Below are 17,359 nucleotides of genomic sequence, written 5' to 3' on the forward strand. Positions count from 1 at the left end.
GTTTTAGCCTACACAGCACCATCCTGACTGGCACTCTTACTTTGAAACACAACTTCCGGTTGTACAACATGAAAAACAGGCTCTTTTTTGTATCGCTTCACTAACATTTTATTTTCTGTTTTTGGAAATAGAAAATGGAAATCAACTGCTTTTTCATTTATTATTTATAAATTTGAAAACTAAAATCAAATAACTACTAGTTTTTTATTTTATTTTGGATACTGCTTTTTCGATTTTCATTTCTAAATTTGTAAACTAAAATCAAATAATCACTAGTATTTTATTTTATTTTGGATGCTGGTTTTTCAATTTTCACTTCTAAATTTGTAAACTGAAAATAAATAACCACCTGTTCTTTGTTTTTTTGATATTTTGTGAAGGGAAAATCCAATTACCAAAACATATATGGACCCTACAGCTTCAGCATTTCAACACATTTGCAGCAAGCAAATGCAACTTTTCTAGTTTCTTAGTTATATTTTGTATTTCGGCTCCTTTTTTTTCTGTATACTTACTATAGTACACTGCTCCTCAGTGCAAAAAAATTTACCCCAAATGACCCTTCCTGATTTCCCTGACTCAGTGAGGGTAACTTTAAACTTGAGCCATGCTGTTTACAGAAACTTATTAGTCTTATTGTTTATTGGGCTTAATGACACCAAGCTTTGCAGCAGCATAATGCTTTCACGGGATGGATCATCTGAGCCTGTGGATTTAAAGCTGCACTGTGCCATTGGCCAGGAAAAGTGTGAAAATGCTAACCACAGCCACTTACTGTTTCCTGAACAAAACCATATCCTAACACTGAGGAGCTCTGCTTTCAAGTTAAAACAAAAACAGAAGTGGAACACAGAGGCTGAGAGGGATGAATTGAAAAACGTCACTGATAGAAACTGCTTAGGCCCCCAGATTCCCAGAGTCCTGTGCTGTTTTTATGTATGTGACGGTGTTACCTCAGGGACTTTTGAGGTCATGTTTTTACTACATACGTCCCAACCTTCAAGACACCCCGCCTGATTATAGATTTTCTCTGCCAGTGTTTGCATCAGCAGAGTTGTAAATAGCTTTGGAGAAAAAAACATGTGAATCAATATACGACAAAGCTCACACGGGAGCTGAACATGCAATAAACTCACTCCTCTACAAGCAGCCTTGGAGTACACACAGGTTTTCAGTGGAGGAAGCACATGATGTGGGGATTTTAAATGCTTTGAACAGAAATATATTAGGATGTAAGCCTCCCTGGTTTACATCATAACACATGACAAGCTGGAAACAAACATTGCCAACGGTCTGATGCTACAGCCAACATGTTTGTGTGCAGCGCCACGTTAATAACACCTGCATGATAATTACTGATGATTAACTAAAGGTTAATGGTGCCAGATATAACAAATGAATGCTATTGCTGTACAAAGCAGGCAAAAGAAGTGTTATCATGGTGAACATGAACAGTAAGTCAGCTGGGTCGGTGCCAAACAGTGACCGGGCAGGGAAGCAGAGGTGAACTCAGGACAGATGGAAAGAAGAGGATGTGAAACGATGAAGATGAAAGTGATTTTGACAAAGAAAGACAGAAGAAGAAGAGACAGACACCCAGAGATAAGAACAAAGAGAAGGGACAGACAAAGGGATGTCATAAAGTAAACAGTAAAAAAGAAAAGCAATCGTAGGAGCGAAGTGAGGTTGCAGAAATAGAAAAGAAGATAAGAGTGGTGATAAAAAAGGGGCAGAGAGAAGACACTGCTCTAACTGGTCTCCTGAGCAGCTCAGTATTTACGACTGGAGATGTGTCGAGTCATTCTGTCTGGCCACCTGCGCTCTTTTAGAGGTGTCCTCTGTGTCCCTCTCAAACTCAACATGTCCCCATACCTGAAGTATGAAAAAGGATGACTGCCAGACCCTCAGGAAGCAGCCCAACATGTGTGAGCACCATGATCAGCTGAGCAGGACGTACAGGTGGGCTGTGAGAGGTCAGAGTTTGTTTAGATTCAGGGTTCAAAAGTACTAAGACTGAGAAAAGGAGAAATGTGTGAGATTAACAGAAGGAAAGTTTCTATCTGTCTGTCTGTCTGTCCACCTGTCTGATCACCTGTCTGTCCGTCAACATTAATGTCTGTCTGTTCGCCTTTCTGTCTCTCTGCCTGTGTGTTTGTCTGCCTAAACTGTCCTGTCTGTCTGTCTGTCTTTCTGTTCATGTGCCTTAACTGTCCTGTCTGTCCGCCTGTCTGTACGCCTGTCTGTCCACCTGTCTGTCCGTCCACCTGTCAGTCTGTCTGCCTTTCTGTCCACCTGTCTGTCCGTCCATCTTGATATCTATCTGTGCATCTGTCTGTCTGTCTGCCTTGACTGTCCTGTCTGCCTAACTGTCCTGTTTGTCTGTCTGTCTGCCTTAACTATCCTGTCTGTCTGTCTGTCTGTCTGTCTGTCTGTCTGCCTTGACTGTCCTGTCTGCCTAACTGTCCTGTTTGTCTGTCTGTCTGCCTTAACTATCCTGTCTGTCTGTCTGTCTGTCTGTCTGTCTGTCTGCCTTGACTGTCCTGTCTGTCTGTCTGTCTGCCTTGACTGTCCTGTCTGTCTGCCTTAACTGTCCTGTCTGTCTGTCTGTCTGCCTTGACTGTCCTGTCTGTCTGTCTGTCTGTCTGCCTTGTCTGTCCTGTCTGTCTGTCTGTCTGCCTTAACTGTCCTGTCTGTCTGTCTGTCTGCCTTGTCTGTCCTGTCTGTCTGCCTAACTGTCCTGTCTGTCTGTCTGTCTGTCTGTCTGCCTTAACTGTCCTCTCCGTCTGTCTGTTTATCTACCTGTCTGTCTGCCTAACTGTCCTGTCTGTCCTGTCTGTCTGTCTGCTTTAACTGTCCTGCCTGTCCTGTCTATCTGTCTGCCTGTCTGTCTGTCTGCCCTAACTTACTTGTTTGTCAGTCTGTCAGTCTGTCTGTCTGTCTGTCTGTCTGTCTGTCTGTCTGTCTGTCTGTCTGTCTGTCTGTCTGTCTGCCTGCCCTAACTGTATGCACTGTGGTTTTGGTTCAGCTTGTTAGAGGGAAGTTCTGCTTTTCTATTGTCTCTCATGTCCAGTTTTCTCCAAGTGGTCTGCTTTAAAACCCTGTCCCTGGATTAGTCAGTGAAAACACCACAAAATGAGTGTGGAATTCAGACCAACTGATCTGAATTGCTTGGTGGAAATAGGGCTTCAGTGTTTGCTGTAATGGTGTTAAATTTGCTCTCTTTTAATAAAACAACAAACTCATGCAGTATGTTTTTGTCTGACCAACCGTTAAAAGCACTTTGTCACTCACTGACCCATACAGCTGGCTCTGGGTGTTATCAGTAGAAGACCAAAAGTGTCCACTAAACGTGTTAAGTTTACAATTGGGGTTTCAGTGGAACTGGGATCAAACTTACAGTCAAATGGGGCAGATCTGTTTAAATGTTAAATGCTCAATAAGTATTTTTTATGGCTGATTAAATGTATATACACACACACACACACATATATATATATATATATATATATATATATATATATATATATATATATATATATATATATATATATATATATATATATATACATCCTATATATATATATATATAAGATTCTTGACAGTCGGTATTAAACAAATTAAACACTTTAATGCTTTTTTACAAATCCTACATTTGTTAAAGTTACATATTTTTTGAAGAGAAGGGGCTTATAGCGCATAGCCATGTAAAGGAAAAGGAACACACACATACACGCACACACACACACACACACACACACACACACACACAGAAACACACACACACACACACACACACACACACACACACACACACACACACACACACACACACACACACACACAAACACACACACACACACACACACTCAAATATTGTAACATAGATTTAATGAACCAGTCAACCTCAGATCAGCTAAATGAAATGTCAGAGAGTCCTACACTTTCCCTGTCAGCAGTAAATAACAATAAAGAGCTTCCCCAGAGACAGCCACCCATGACCTTAAACAAGGTTAACACTGTGTCTTTACATCCTGATTACGTGGACTGGTCTCTGCAGGCTCCTGGCTGGGACGCACTGGGCCTGACTGGGATGGGCCTGTGTACTTGCTGGAGCCTTTTATTTCTGCTGCAGTGCCATTTGAAAACACTCCAACACTTCTGCAGTGCGCTGGAGCCCAGAACTGATGGTGAATGACTCCCCTGTTTTTGCCCAACCCACACACACCTCGTTCAGCCGTGTTCATCACACCAACAACAGCCTCGTAGGCTATCCAGAAGCACCTTAAGGTTCAGAGTGAACAGCTCAACAATAAAATATCTGCCTCTAAACCTCTGCAGCCAGCCTGAAAGGGCCTGCAAGGCCGTGGAGCAGCACTCAAGGTCACTGTAACATCCAGAAAGTGGGTGATTGTGGGTATGCTTTGTGGGTAAAATCATTTGTGATGTGTTTCAGTGCTTCAAACGAGCAGACACACACGCACATTCAAAGAAAAAAAAAGTCATTGCAACCATCTCTCCCTCCCTCCCTCCCTGTCTACGTCTCCCTCTGTCTGCCTTTCTGTCTCTGGAGCAATCTAAAATTGGCCACGCTTGATGCATTAGCTCTGCTTGACTAAAGCTTGCAGTTAAAAGCCAATGAGGGGGGACAAGAAATTGTAGACAGGTGATTAATGGCAAATGTCCAAAGTGTTCAAAGCAGAATAAGTTCTCTTCTTACACCCTCGACCCATAAAAGCCGACTTTTTGAAGTGACTATATATCTAAGATATTCATTTCAGCATCGCAATGTGAACCCTTTCTGAGGTTTGGTCTTGGTACCACCATGAAGCCAGCGCTCATTCTCAGGCTGCAAGACTTGAAGGATGGCTGTACCTGTGTAAAGGAGAGTGGTGAAGAGTTTGACAGCCTTAAATGCATTAAGTAATGGATCTTCACAAAGCACTAATGCAGCTGTTTTTGGTGCATTACTTCCATCGATTGGTAATCGTTCTCATTGACCTGGTGTGACCGAGGATTAGAGAGAGAAGCCTAAAGATTGATTGTTGATCGATGGCGTGTCTGTGAGGCCAACTCCAGGAGAGGCAGCCCTCTCTGCAGCTCGACTTTTCAGGGAAAAATGTCTCAGCCAGTGGATGGTTCACATCATGACTCCTGTGTGGCTGCACAAAGATCACAGCAAGGACAGAAGTGGAGTAAATTACTGTCGATGGAGAGAGTATGAGCAAACAACGTGATGGCATACAAATATTTACTCTGTACAGTGCGTGAGACAAAGTTTGTCCTATATCTGGAGTGTTGTTTGTAATCAGCTAACTCTCAGAGAGTGAAAAAACCTAAGATAAAAACATCTGCTTGACCACAAAAAAGTTATAAAGCAGAAAATTCATCACAGTGGGTAAAGCAAACAACACGCAGACTGTTGTATTCAACCAATTAAATTGAATTTCATGCATCAGCTTTTTTAAATGCATGGATCATTTTTTAATTAGGTAACACATGGATCTGAGTTTGAAGTAATCAAAACTGACAAATAAATGAAAAACAGTTACAAATAATTAAAACTCTGGTGTGATACAGAATAATATTTTTAAGAAATAAAAAAATGTCATTTGAATTATAATGAAAGTTTTTTGGGGCTTGTTCTAACACATTTTAGAGATTATTTTTTTTCTGTTTGTGTAACTATTCTATCTATAAAATCTTATCAGTTTAAGAAGTCTTGTAAATTATCAAAGAAGACAAACAACACTTATACCTTTCCCACCTTACATGCCATGCCGAGAAATTATTAATTACATACTCCTGTTTGAGTAAAAGGAAATCATGAAGTACTTACTCCACTCTCGATAAAAAAGTCATTGGAAACAATGAAACAAATTTATTTTTTTGTTTAACTTTTTACAAACTGTGAGCAATTTTATCTTTGTCTGCCTTTTGTTGTTTCTATTTTTATTTATCTCCCACTTTTGTATAACATATGGCTTTAAAATAAAGCACAAAGAAAAGAATAGGCTGTTTTTTTTCGTTTCTCTATCATGTACGTGGAAATGGGGGTCAGTCTTATTTAATGTAATTTAATTTAATTTAAAATGTTTAGTTGATATATTACACTTTGAGTGACACTTCTTCAAATGATGCTTTACAAATTAAATCTGTCTGATTAATTATTATAATTAAAAAAAATTAAAATGTTTTCAATGTGTGATTTATTGAGATTTTCTCAGAGGAAAAAAAAGGTTAATATTTTTCTATCCTTAACTGATCCACAGTGACTGCTTTGCAGGGCTGAACATGGTGCTGTCCGTGGTGCTGAAATGACAAACTGCATGATTTATCTATCTATCTATCTATCTATCTATCTATCTATCTATCTATCTATCTATCTATCTATCTATCTATCTATCTATCTATCTATCTATCTATCTATCTACACCCATGCAGCGCGTGAGCCCACGTGGTTCAGGCTGATCCGGACCTGGGACCACTAACAGCCGCTCTGAGGTCACGCGCCCTCCCCGCCCCTCCCTCCATCAATGGCTGAACAAAACTGCTTGGACCTGCCTGTTAGCGGCAGAGGCTCACATATATAAAGAGCAGACGAAGTGGAGCTCAGTCGCTGTGAGAGCCATACACCCCTCACCTGCACACACACACATAACACACATACACTCACACACACCCTCGCCTCCACCAGCTGCACCGTCCCCCTCCATTTCTGCTCACACCCCCACGGTAGTCTGACCGGATGAGTTACCCGGTTGACACGATAGGGAGCCCCTTCAGGAGAACTATGGAGACCAGGACCAGCTACGGTTACAGCCGCTCCGGCAGCACCCCATCCAGCGGTTTCCGCTCCCAGTCCTGGTCCAGAGCGAGCCCCGCATCCACTATGACCACCTCCTACAAGAGGAGCGTGAACATGCCGGTGTCCCGAGCCTACAGCTCCACGGTGCTCAGCTCCGCCGACAGCGTTGATTATAATCAGACCTCCATCCTGAACGGAGACTACAAGCGATCCAACGAGAAAGAGCAACTCCAAGGGCTCAACGACCGCTTCGTTGTTTACATCGACAAGGTGCACTTCCTGGAGCAGCAGAACAAGCAGATCGAGGCGGAGATCCAGGCACTGCGACAGAAGCAGGTGTCCCGCTCCCAGCTGGGAGACCTCTATGACCAGGAGCTGCAGGAGCTGCGCTCCATGCTGGAGCAGATCCACCACGAAAAGGCGCAAATCCAGCTCGACACTGACCACATCGACGAGGACATCCAGCGGCTCAGGGACCGCTTCGAGGAGGAGGCTCGCATCCGGGAGGAGACAGAGGCAATAATCCGCGTCCTGAAGAAGGACACCAACGACTCCGAGTTAGTCAAGTCAGAGTTGGAGAAGAAAGTTCAGTCGCTGCAGGATGAGATCGCTTTCATCCGAAACAACCACGAGGAGGAGGTGAGCGACCTCATCGCCCAGATCCAGGCGTCTCAGGTGACCGTGGAGAGGAAAGACCTCCAGAAGGCGGACATCACCGAGGCTCTGCGGGAGATCCGCTGCGAACTGGAGGGCCACTCCAACCAGAACCTGCAGCAGGTGGAGAACTGGTTCATGTGCCGCTACGCCAAGCTCACCGAGGCTGCCGAGCAGAACAAGGACGCCATAAAGTCCGCCCGGGACGAGATAGCCGACTACCGCCGCCAGCTGCAGTCCAAAACAGTGGAGCTGGAGTCTGTCCGCGGGACGAGAGACTCACTGGAGAGGCAGCTGAACGACATCGAGGACCGCCACAACAGCGACCTGGCCAGCCTGCAGGTAAATAGCTCCAGAGCTGCGTAAAGAGCTGCAGCTCTGATTCTATCCAGAGAGGAAGAAAGTGATGTGTCGTTTTTCAGGATAAACTTTAATAAGTTTTTCTGAAATGTAAAAGTTTCATCTGCTATAAAATCATAGAAATGATGAATGATTTGACTTAATATTTATTCTTATTACACTTAGGTGTCGTTGTTTTACCATGGGGTGCTGCTTAGTGTAAAGATTGCATGTATAAGTGAAACCGGCCACACATTGTCCTCGTGTAACCTGACTGAGTGTCTGCGTGGAAAGATTTTCTGCTGCGTAATGCTGCGATGAGCTCATCACTGCTCAGACTTTCTCTCAGAGCTTTCCAAGAGTCAGGAAAGAGTTAAAGGAGACACTGCAGCACTCTCTCCCTCTCTCTTGCTGAGTCAGAGGCCTGGGCCTTTATTGGCTGTGTCCTTACATCACACCACTGAGATTCTTGGGTGGGGGCGGGGGGAGGGAAGGGGGGGTGTATTGATAAGTGTGGAGGCTGTCCTTGAAAGTGAGGCATTCAGAATTTGTAGAATACTGTATTGCGTCAGAATAAATTAAAGCAACAGTCTTTGGTGCACAGTCTCAAAGTTTTCTTGAATGTTTGAAGTGTCAGAAATTAGCTGCATACATCAGTCTTTGTTTTAAAAGTTGGATGCTTTCATCCCTAGTTTTTTTTTTTTTTTTTCATTTAATGCATGCGTCATTGCACATGTGCTGGTTTTGTTTCTGCAGGAGACGATCCACCAGCTGGATAATGAGCTCAAGAGCACCAAATGGGAAATGGCCCGTCACCTGCGCGAGTACCAGGACCTGCTGAATGTAAAGATGGCCCTGGATATCGAGATTGCTGCATACAGGTTTGTTCTCATTTAGTTTTATTTTCACGACTTTATCCATCCTGGTGATAAAACTGCTTGCTAATGCACTGATTGTGATTTTTTATGTACACAGGAAACTCCTCGAGGGCGAGGAGACCCACTTCAGCACCTTCCCGTATCGCCAGGCCGTCACCAAAATCTCAAAGTCTAAATCCGACGGCCCCAAGCTGAAAGTGCAGCATAAGTTTGTGGAAGAGATCATCGAAGAGACGAGGGTAGAAGACGACAAGGCCGACATGGACGAGGCCCTGGCTGAGATAGCGCAGGAGCTGTCAGCCACCCTCGGAGATGGAGGAGAGGAGGGAGAAGAGGAGGAGGGAGGAGAAGAGGAAGCAGAGGGAGAGGAGGCAGAGGCAGAAGGGGAGGAGGGAGAAGGGGAGGGAGAGGAGGAGGAAGTTATAGAAGCTGCTGAAGCCAAAGTTAGCTCAAGTGCGCCCACAAAGGAGGAAGAGGATGGCGATGAAGGAAAAGACGGTGACGAGGAGGACGAGGGGGAGGGCGAAGGTGGGGAGGAGGGAGAGAAGGAGGAAGAAGGTGAAGGGGAGGGAGAGGATGAAGGAGAGAAGGGTGATGATGAGGAAGGTGGAGATGAAGGAGAGGAGGGAGGAGAAGGGGAGGAGGAAGTGGAGGAGACGGTGCTGTGCTCCAAAGCTCCAGAGTCCAAAGCCTCTCCTGAGAAAGAAAAGGCGGACGACAAGGAGGCCAGTGGAGGAGAGGAGGAGGCAGCTGCTGAAGAGGAGGGTGGGGATCAGGATGAAGATGCAGGAAGTGACAAAGCATCCAAAAGTGGAGACGAGAAGGAGGAGAAAGATGAGGTAGACAAAGAAAAGAAGGAGGAAAAAGAGGAGAAGAAAGCAAAAGAGGATCAAACTGAAGAAGTCGTTGCCAAGACGGATGCTCCCAAAACAGAATCTGCAAAACCTGAAGCCCAGAAGGACGAGCCTGCCAAGAAGGAGGCCTCAAAACCCAGCTCTCCAAAGTCTGACTCACCCAAACCTGGCTCCCCCAAGTCTGAATCCCCCAAACCTGGATCACCAAAATCTGACTCACCCAAACCTGGGTCTCCCAAATCTGAGTCCCCTAAGCCTGCATCCCCAAAGTCTGAGTCCCCCAAAGAAGGCTCACCCAAAGCTGGATCCCCAAAACCAAGCTCCCCCAAATCTGAGTCCCCTAAATCTGAATCTCCAAAACCTGGATCTCCTAAAGCAGAATCCCCAAAGAAAGAGACCTCAAAACCTGAACCCCCAAAGGCTGCCCAGGAGAAATCTGAGAAGAAAAGCGACTCCACAGACGACAAGAAGGTGGAAAAGAAGGATGTGGCCATGAACGGCGATATCGACAAGAGCAGCCCAGAGGAGAAAGACAAGAAGGATGAGGGAAAGGAAAGCGACGTCATCGCCAACGGTGTTGATGAGAGCCCCGTGAAGGAAGACGGTAGCCAAAAGGTGGTGATCACCAAAACGGTGGAGACCATCACAACCGGAGAAGACGGATCCAAGCACGTCACCAAATCCATCACTGTGACCGAGACCGTGAAAGAGGTGGAAGACGTCGAGGAGGTCCTGCAAGAGAAGCTGGTCTCCACTAAGAAGACGGAGAAGCACTCCACCCAGTCCATCAAGCAGGTGACCGAGGGGGACTGAGCAGCTTCAGGAGGGCTGATCCAGCGCAGGAGGAGGAGGAGGGGGCCAGAGGAGAAGACCTGAAGACAAGCAATCAAACCCAGAACTAACATTACAAAGAAAATCATACAGCTAGAGCGACGTAATCCAGATAACCACTCTCAAACATACAAAACAAAGCATAGAGAGAAGCCAAAACCTTAATGCTACAAACTTCAAAAATGCATGTTGAGTGACAGCTTTCAACGGGCTTCGCTGCAGACGCGGTCAGGAGCAGACGACTGAGACATTTTATCTTTTTCTTTTGTTTCTTTCTGCAGTTCACGGGAGAGCTCACTGGCGGGAGGGGGGTCTCTGCATGCTAGCTCAGGAGAGGGGAGTACTTTCCTCTGTTTCTGTATGTATGGTAGAAATACACTGTAAAAAGAGTACGTGTGTAAAAGGAAAAACACTTGTTTGGGTGGGAAAGTGAGAATTATTCGAGTCGAGGAGCATTTTGATTTCAGGTGAAGTGAGGGGACAGGCAGGTGGGAGGGTCTCACTGAAGAAGCCTTACTTGACACGTGAAGATACCAACTGAGCCAAAAAGAGACTAACAACAAACACACAACACACAGTGAAGAAAGAGACAGGCAGCGGTACGATAGACACATGACCATATACATCCAGTAACTGAAGCAGTTAAAGCTTAACGAAACCTGAAGAAACTCTTAGCCTTAAACATGCTTTTTATCTGTGTCTGTTATGTTTACCTGAGTGCAACTGAAAAATAAAACTGTAAATGCGCACATACATGCATTCTTGTATGCATAGGATGGACTTGAATTTAACTACAGAAATAAATGAGGTGCTACTGTTTGCAATCCCATGACTTTACTCATCATGAACGATTTCCCAGCATTTGCTCAATAAATGTCATAACGGATAAAAACAATGTGTCTCATCATTTTATGTGAACATAAAAAGGAAAACAATGTACTTCAACATACATAAGGTAGTCATAGAAATAAACATTTATACTCATTCATATACAAAGAGCTGCATAATAAATGTGATCCTCGGGAGTGATTCTAACAGATTTACACGAGTGCAAAATGTACAAAAGAGCTTCTAGGAAAGAAACACTCAGTGACCTATCTCAAAGGCTTTATTATCATACTAATGGTAGTTTACACATGGATAGCATGGAATTTCACCCTCAAAGTCCTGTTTTGAGCTTGATAAATATCATAGAAAAATTATATATAAAAACTGATAAATGAGAGATCTAAAGAGCAAGTAAAATATACATAAACATTTGACTAAACATAAAATATAAAAACTAACTTAGTTATTGAATAAATAAATAAATGAATTATAATGATATAATAATAATAATAATAATAATAATAATAATAATAATAATAATAAAAGTAATAATAATAATAAAAGGTTGTCTGTCTATGTGTCATCCCCGGATTGACTGGTGACCAGTCCAGGGTGTACCCGGCCTCTCACCCAATGACAGCTGGGATAGGCTCCAGCCACCTGAAACCTTTAACAGGTTAAGTGGTTAAGAAAATGAATGAATGATAATAATTTATAATAATAATCAGCACTTTTCAAAAACTATGATGTTAAGTGTTTTATAGAATGAAACAAACAGTAAAAGAAGAAGTCAAGACAAGTGAAAGAGAAATGGAAGGAGGAGCAGAAGAAAGTTCATTATGTAAAAGGCTGAAAACTACCACCAAGTAAAGTAAAGGAAAACATCAGAAAAATGAAAACAAAATAAAAAATAGATTAAAGAAATTTAAATGGTTAAAAATGACAAAAGATTTCAGATCCTGCCCATGTTACTGTGAAAGAAAAAGTTGATGGTAAAATAAAATTAAAGCAGTATTTGTCAAGAAATCCCAGGGAGAACAAAGACGGTGGAGGACCCAAATGCAGACGGAACACAAAAAGGTTTCATTTAACTAAATTCAAAATCCAAAAACTCAAAACCAAAGAAACAAAACCAAAACACTAGAAAACCCGCAGGAGAAAACAAGGGGCACAGGAAACATGAGGCACGAAGCAACAGCAACAGTGACGGCAGACAATGAACCAACATAGAAGAAAGGAAACACAGAGGCTGTTTCCCAAAGCCCAGGTACCTTGCCTTGCCTTGCCTTGGAAGGCAGTGCCTCCAAAGCCACTTCCTTCCAATCCAAGGCAAGTTTCCTGCCTCTGCTCAAAAGGAGATGCTAATGGAACAGCCTACTAAGGCATATATTTTTTTTTTATATTTTACACGCGTTGCATGTTGGGTATTTATTGCCATGGCAAGGCAGCGAAGGATACACCTGTGTATCCTTGGTCAGTTAGCCACATGCTAACCAAACAGAGGACATATGCCTCCGGAGGACATGAACATTGGAACAGCACTTGGGCAGCGACTGATGATTTGGGTGCCTGCCCATGCCCACCCCACGCCCACATCAGACCAAGGCAAGGTAGGGTACGTGGGCTGTTTCCCAAAGCCAAGGTACCTTGCCTTGCCTTGGTCTGATGTGGGCATGGGCAGGCATCCACATCATCAGTCGCTGCCCAAGTGCTGTTCCAATGTTCATGTCCTCTGGAGGCATATGTCCTCCGTTTGGTTAGCATGTGGCTAACTGACCAAGGATACACAGGTGTATCCTTCGCTGCCTTGCCATGGCAATAAATACCCAACATGCAACACGTGAATCTACAAAAAAGGAAAAAAAATGGAAGGAAAAGACGCACCAGCGGAGGCGCGTAGTAAATTCCAATTTAAATGTAAGTAACAAAATACACCTCTGAAAATAACAACTTATACCATGTCCACCACTTAACTCTTTTGTGTGTCACTCACGTAACTATAATTACTGAGAAGCTGCACCTGCAGAGTGTCAATGATGTGACAAAAAAAAAGCAAAAAGTGTAGAAAAGTGGCAAGCCATGACAATATTTGTAGCCGTCTGAGCTCCTCCCAAAATGTGCCTTTGTAGGCTGTTCCATTAGCATCTCCTTTAAGCAGAGGCAGGACACTTGCCTTGGATTGGAAGGAAGTGGCTTCGGAGGCACTGCCTTCAAAGGCAAGGCAAGGCAAGGTACCTGGGCTTTGGGAAACAGCCAGAGACTATATACACTAAAGGGTAATCAAACACAGGTGCGGAACAAGACACAGGTGAAACACATGAGGGGCAATCAACCACAATTGAAACACAAGGAGAACCAAACTAAACACAGGGAAACTCAAGACAGATACTAAATACATAACACAGAAACACTGTGAATAATTCCAAAAAGACACACACAAGACAAAATCCAAATCCAAACCACAAGAAGCACGAACTAAAGACAATAACAAGAGACACAGAACATTCAACAAGAATAGCTAAGATTAACACAAGTGGCACAGGACATGCACAGAATTGCAAAGAAACACAAGAAGACTAACACAAGAAACCAAGAAATATACAAACTAAAAATGTTTTTTATTTCTTTACAGATATTTAAAAGAAAACAAAGAGTTCATCTCAGGCAGGTTGCCCACAGGGTGGGAGCTCTGACAGAGAAGGCCCGGTCACCTTTGGTCCTCAGCTTTAAAGCAAACTGAGGCAGGCGACTTTAGCACTGCTTAACACATGAGGTAGTCCAGTTATTGGTGCAGATACATACAGGGGGGAAAATAAGTATTGAACGCGCCAACTTTTTTTTCATTACATTTATTTCCAAAGATGCAATTTTAACAAAATTTCTACCAGACATTGGTGTTAACTCAAATAATCCACACATGAAAAGAAATCACAACATACAGGTCCATAAATAATGAATTAAGTACGATAACACAGGAAAAAAGTATTGAACACACCATGGAAAGGCTGTATACTTTGGCAAGGAAATGCACCATACCACCTGAAATCTGTCAGTAATTATTACTTGAACTTCAGATTAGTGCAAACCAACATCAGCTGGGCTAGAGCAAATTGATGGTCCTATAAAAAAGGTTGTTTCTTCACCAAGCAGTTAAATACCACACACCTCATGATGGGTAAAGGCAAAGAGCTCTCTGAAGACATTCACAACCTGATTGTTGCTCAGCATCAGAATGGAACTGGTTACAGACTTATATCAAAGCACCTGAATATTCCAGTCAGCACCGTTGGGGCCATTATTCACAAGTTGAAGAAGCACCACCTTACCATCAACAGGCCAAGCACAGGAGCTCCTTGCAAGATTTCTGACCAGGGAATAAGAAAGATAGTCAGAGGAGCACTCAACCAGCCGTCTGAGCTCCTCCCAAAGCACCTGGAAGTGCTCCAGAAAGACTTGGAGGCAGCAGGTACAATTGTTACAGAGAAATCAATAGGCAATGTACTCCACCGCCATGGCCTCTATGGACGCTCAGCCCGCAAGACTCCATTCCTCAAGAAAAGGCATGTTGAAGCTGGTTTAAATTTTGCTAAACAGCATCTTGACAAGCCTGTAGAATACTGGGAGAATGTTGTCTGGTCAGATGAGACCAAAATTGGTTCCACTGTATGTGAGTGCGTGGGGTGGACGCGGGACTGACGTGGGCGGGGGCTAGCTTGGAGGCAGGGGGGCTTCTATTCTCCATAATCCAACATTCTCAAGTATGGAACTTTAAAATGCACTTTTCTGTGAAACGTTCTTAGAATAAACCTCGATGAAGTGCTGAAAGTCAGGTTATCAAACTGTTGGCTGGTGAGGATCAAGATGAAGAACAATGACTGGTTCTAAGATTTAAAACTTTTGTCTTCTGTCCTCACCTTCAAATTTAACATGTATCTCATTTGAACACATAAAAAACGGACTTACACAAATCTGTTGAGACGGGTCAGTGGGTAAAAAACAGACACAGCATTATAACAGATGCAGTTTTTTGACTTAAAAATGTCCTCAATGCAGATAAATGTGAAGCTGTTTCACACACTCCAAGTGGATCTTTGAATTTACTGACCATGCTGAAAGGAGGGGGAAGATTTATTTCTCTGCATTACAGCTAAAGTGTCCCTGAAAGCTTCTTCTCACTTTAAGTTTTTGATCGATGAGCACCTGAAACTTGCTCAACAAGAGATTTTAAATATGTGGCTTTTCTTCCTGTCAACACCATAAAGCAAAAGCAGCGATGGCAGATGTTGTTGATGACTTAGAGAAAAGAAGTATCTGCTGCAGTGTTTTAAAACTTTAAATAACGGTCCCCACAAGACTGTATCAGTTCAGCTAGACCTGCCACAACCTGTTTACCATGAGGCCCAGATGTTCGGTGATTTGTATTCTGTGACAGGACTCTGCACTTGCTTTAATTCCAGTGATAGGTGGGTTTCTTTGCCCCCACCAGTGCAGTTTTCACAGCTATGTCTTTTCCTGTCTTCATCTAATCTTTCCTTTTTGCACAGATAAAGGATGAGGAATGTGTGCTCCATAACTGCTTGTGCAGAATGTCCAATGTTTCAACAGTTTGATGTCTACTCAGAGGAGGAAGATAACGCAGCAGCTGCTGGATGATGCCAGATGTCAGAGGATATAACCAGCAGCAGCTTGTAGAGGTGGTCGTATCACATTATGGGAAACCGTGGGTGTTTCAGAGGAAAGACAGACATTTGGAATAAGGTCACTGAGTTTTGGCTTCTTTTGTTCTGATGTAGTTGGTTTACATAGTTTCTCTATGACAGTTATTATGTGCATAAATGTTGTTAGCATTAAAATATCTTCCTGCTTTTACTTTAGTGTGGTGGCGCACACACTGTGGCTCCTGCATGTTCAGTACATTTGATTTCATCTTTTTATCACTTTGCCTCGGTCATACAAACACCTGAGCGAATAGTTCACCTGGAAGATCCAGGAAGCTCATCAGTCTGTCCTATTGTCCAGCTCTATTTTACCTTGACTGGGTGGGGATAGGTTACTGAGAGTTGTTGACTATGTTTTTTTTTAGATTCCTCACTCTTTCCCCAGGGATAAATCACAGCACCGCCTCTCTAAGCTGCATACCTACAGTGTGGCTAAGGCTAAGCCACACCGTAGGTGTGCAGGTGAGGCTAAGCTAGCCAAGGTCAAGTGACAGGGCATTCCTGTGGTTGCAGAAGGCAAACCAAAACAACAAGGATGCCTACACATTGTGCTGCATAATGTTGCACATTGGAAACTGGGAATGACCTTTCAACTCATATTTACAGCACAAATAGAAAAGTTGCTATATAAATGCAAAAGCTACAACAAGTTGTGAAAGTAAGTCAGTGATTGTTTTCTTTTTTAAACTCTAGCTGTGATACAAAAAGCTTTGTAGGGGTCTTACCATGTGATCCTTCATAGTTCTTATATTTCTTTATTAAGCGGAAACATAAGTCATCTTGTATTTAGCTTTATGAATCAACAGTGTTAGCATTAAAGCTATTTTCATAATAACATGGGTTAAAGAAAAACAATAATTTACTTACTTTTGTCTCCTATAGGAAAACTGACAGTATAGGTAAAAAAAATCCAGCTTTCCAGTCATTCCAGATGGGCTGTGGTCAAACTTAAAAAAAGATTGTTGTGGTGAATTAAAGATAGTATTTGGCTATCTTGTATTCAAGTCCTCTTTTTTCTGAAAAGTTTCCTTTTCATTAGTTATACAAGGTTAAAAACGAGGCTTTGTGTAAGGTTTAACGATGATTAACTGCCGTTGTCGTGTATTTTATCGGGGATTGTAAAATATGTCAGGAGGTAGAGTCAGGAAGTGATTAGACTCTCGAAAGAAAAAAAATATATATTATTTTTGTCACCCAGCTCCACTCAGATTCTCCCAGAATCCCTCACAGTCTCTACTGCGCAGACTCTGGCTGCAAACTGCTACACTGGTGGCACCTGAGACGGGGGTACTTTGGCTTCAAAACCGTACAATGATAAATGGCCGAGCCACGCTGTCCACTCTATATACACTCTATGCCACAGACAGGGTAAACCCTGTGAATATTGATTGAGAAATGAGCCACTAATGATTTGATTTTAATGTACATGCATTGCCTTCAGTGGGAATATTA

The 17,359-nt window shown here is 43.0% G+C and overlaps 1 protein-coding gene across 1 annotated transcript; it reads left to right on the forward strand.

Moving 5' to 3' along the window:
• The first annotated feature begins 6,564 nt into the window (after positions 1-6,564).
• nefma (neurofilament medium chain a) lies at positions 6,565-11,256 on the forward strand. Its single transcript, XM_074690558.1, has 3 exons — positions 6,565-7,801; positions 8,555-8,679; positions 8,774-11,256. The coding sequence occupies exons 1-3, from the start codon at positions 6,746-6,748 to the stop codon at positions 10,341-10,343; spliced, it is 2,751 nt and encodes a 916-aa protein (XP_074546659.1). The 5' UTR covers positions 6,565-6,745; the 3' UTR covers positions 10,344-11,256.
• Positions 11,257-17,359: the final 6,103 nt, after the last annotated feature.

This window comes from Halichoeres trimaculatus, unplaced genomic scaffold (genome assembly GCF_033239565.1).
Source record: "Halichoeres trimaculatus isolate MK-OKI-2021-1 unplaced genomic scaffold, fHalTri1.1 fHalTri1_scaffold_16, whole genome shotgun sequence".
In the NCBI taxonomy this organism is placed as follows: domain Eukaryota; kingdom Metazoa; phylum Chordata; class Actinopteri; order Labriformes; family Labridae; genus Halichoeres; species Halichoeres trimaculatus.

Coding starts and splice junctions, on each gene's coding strand:
- nefma (XM_074690558.1), top strand. CDS start 6,746: ATGAGTTACCCGGTTGACACGATAGGGAGCCCCTTCAGGAGAACTATG. Junction 7,802..8,554: donor GCGACCTGGCCAGCCTGCAG/GTAAATAGCTCC, acceptor TTGTTTCTGCAG/GAGACGATCCACCAGCTGGA. Junction 8,680..8,773: donor ATCGAGATTGCTGCATACAG/GTTTGTTCTCAT, acceptor TTATGTACACAG/GAAACTCCTCGAGGGCGAGG.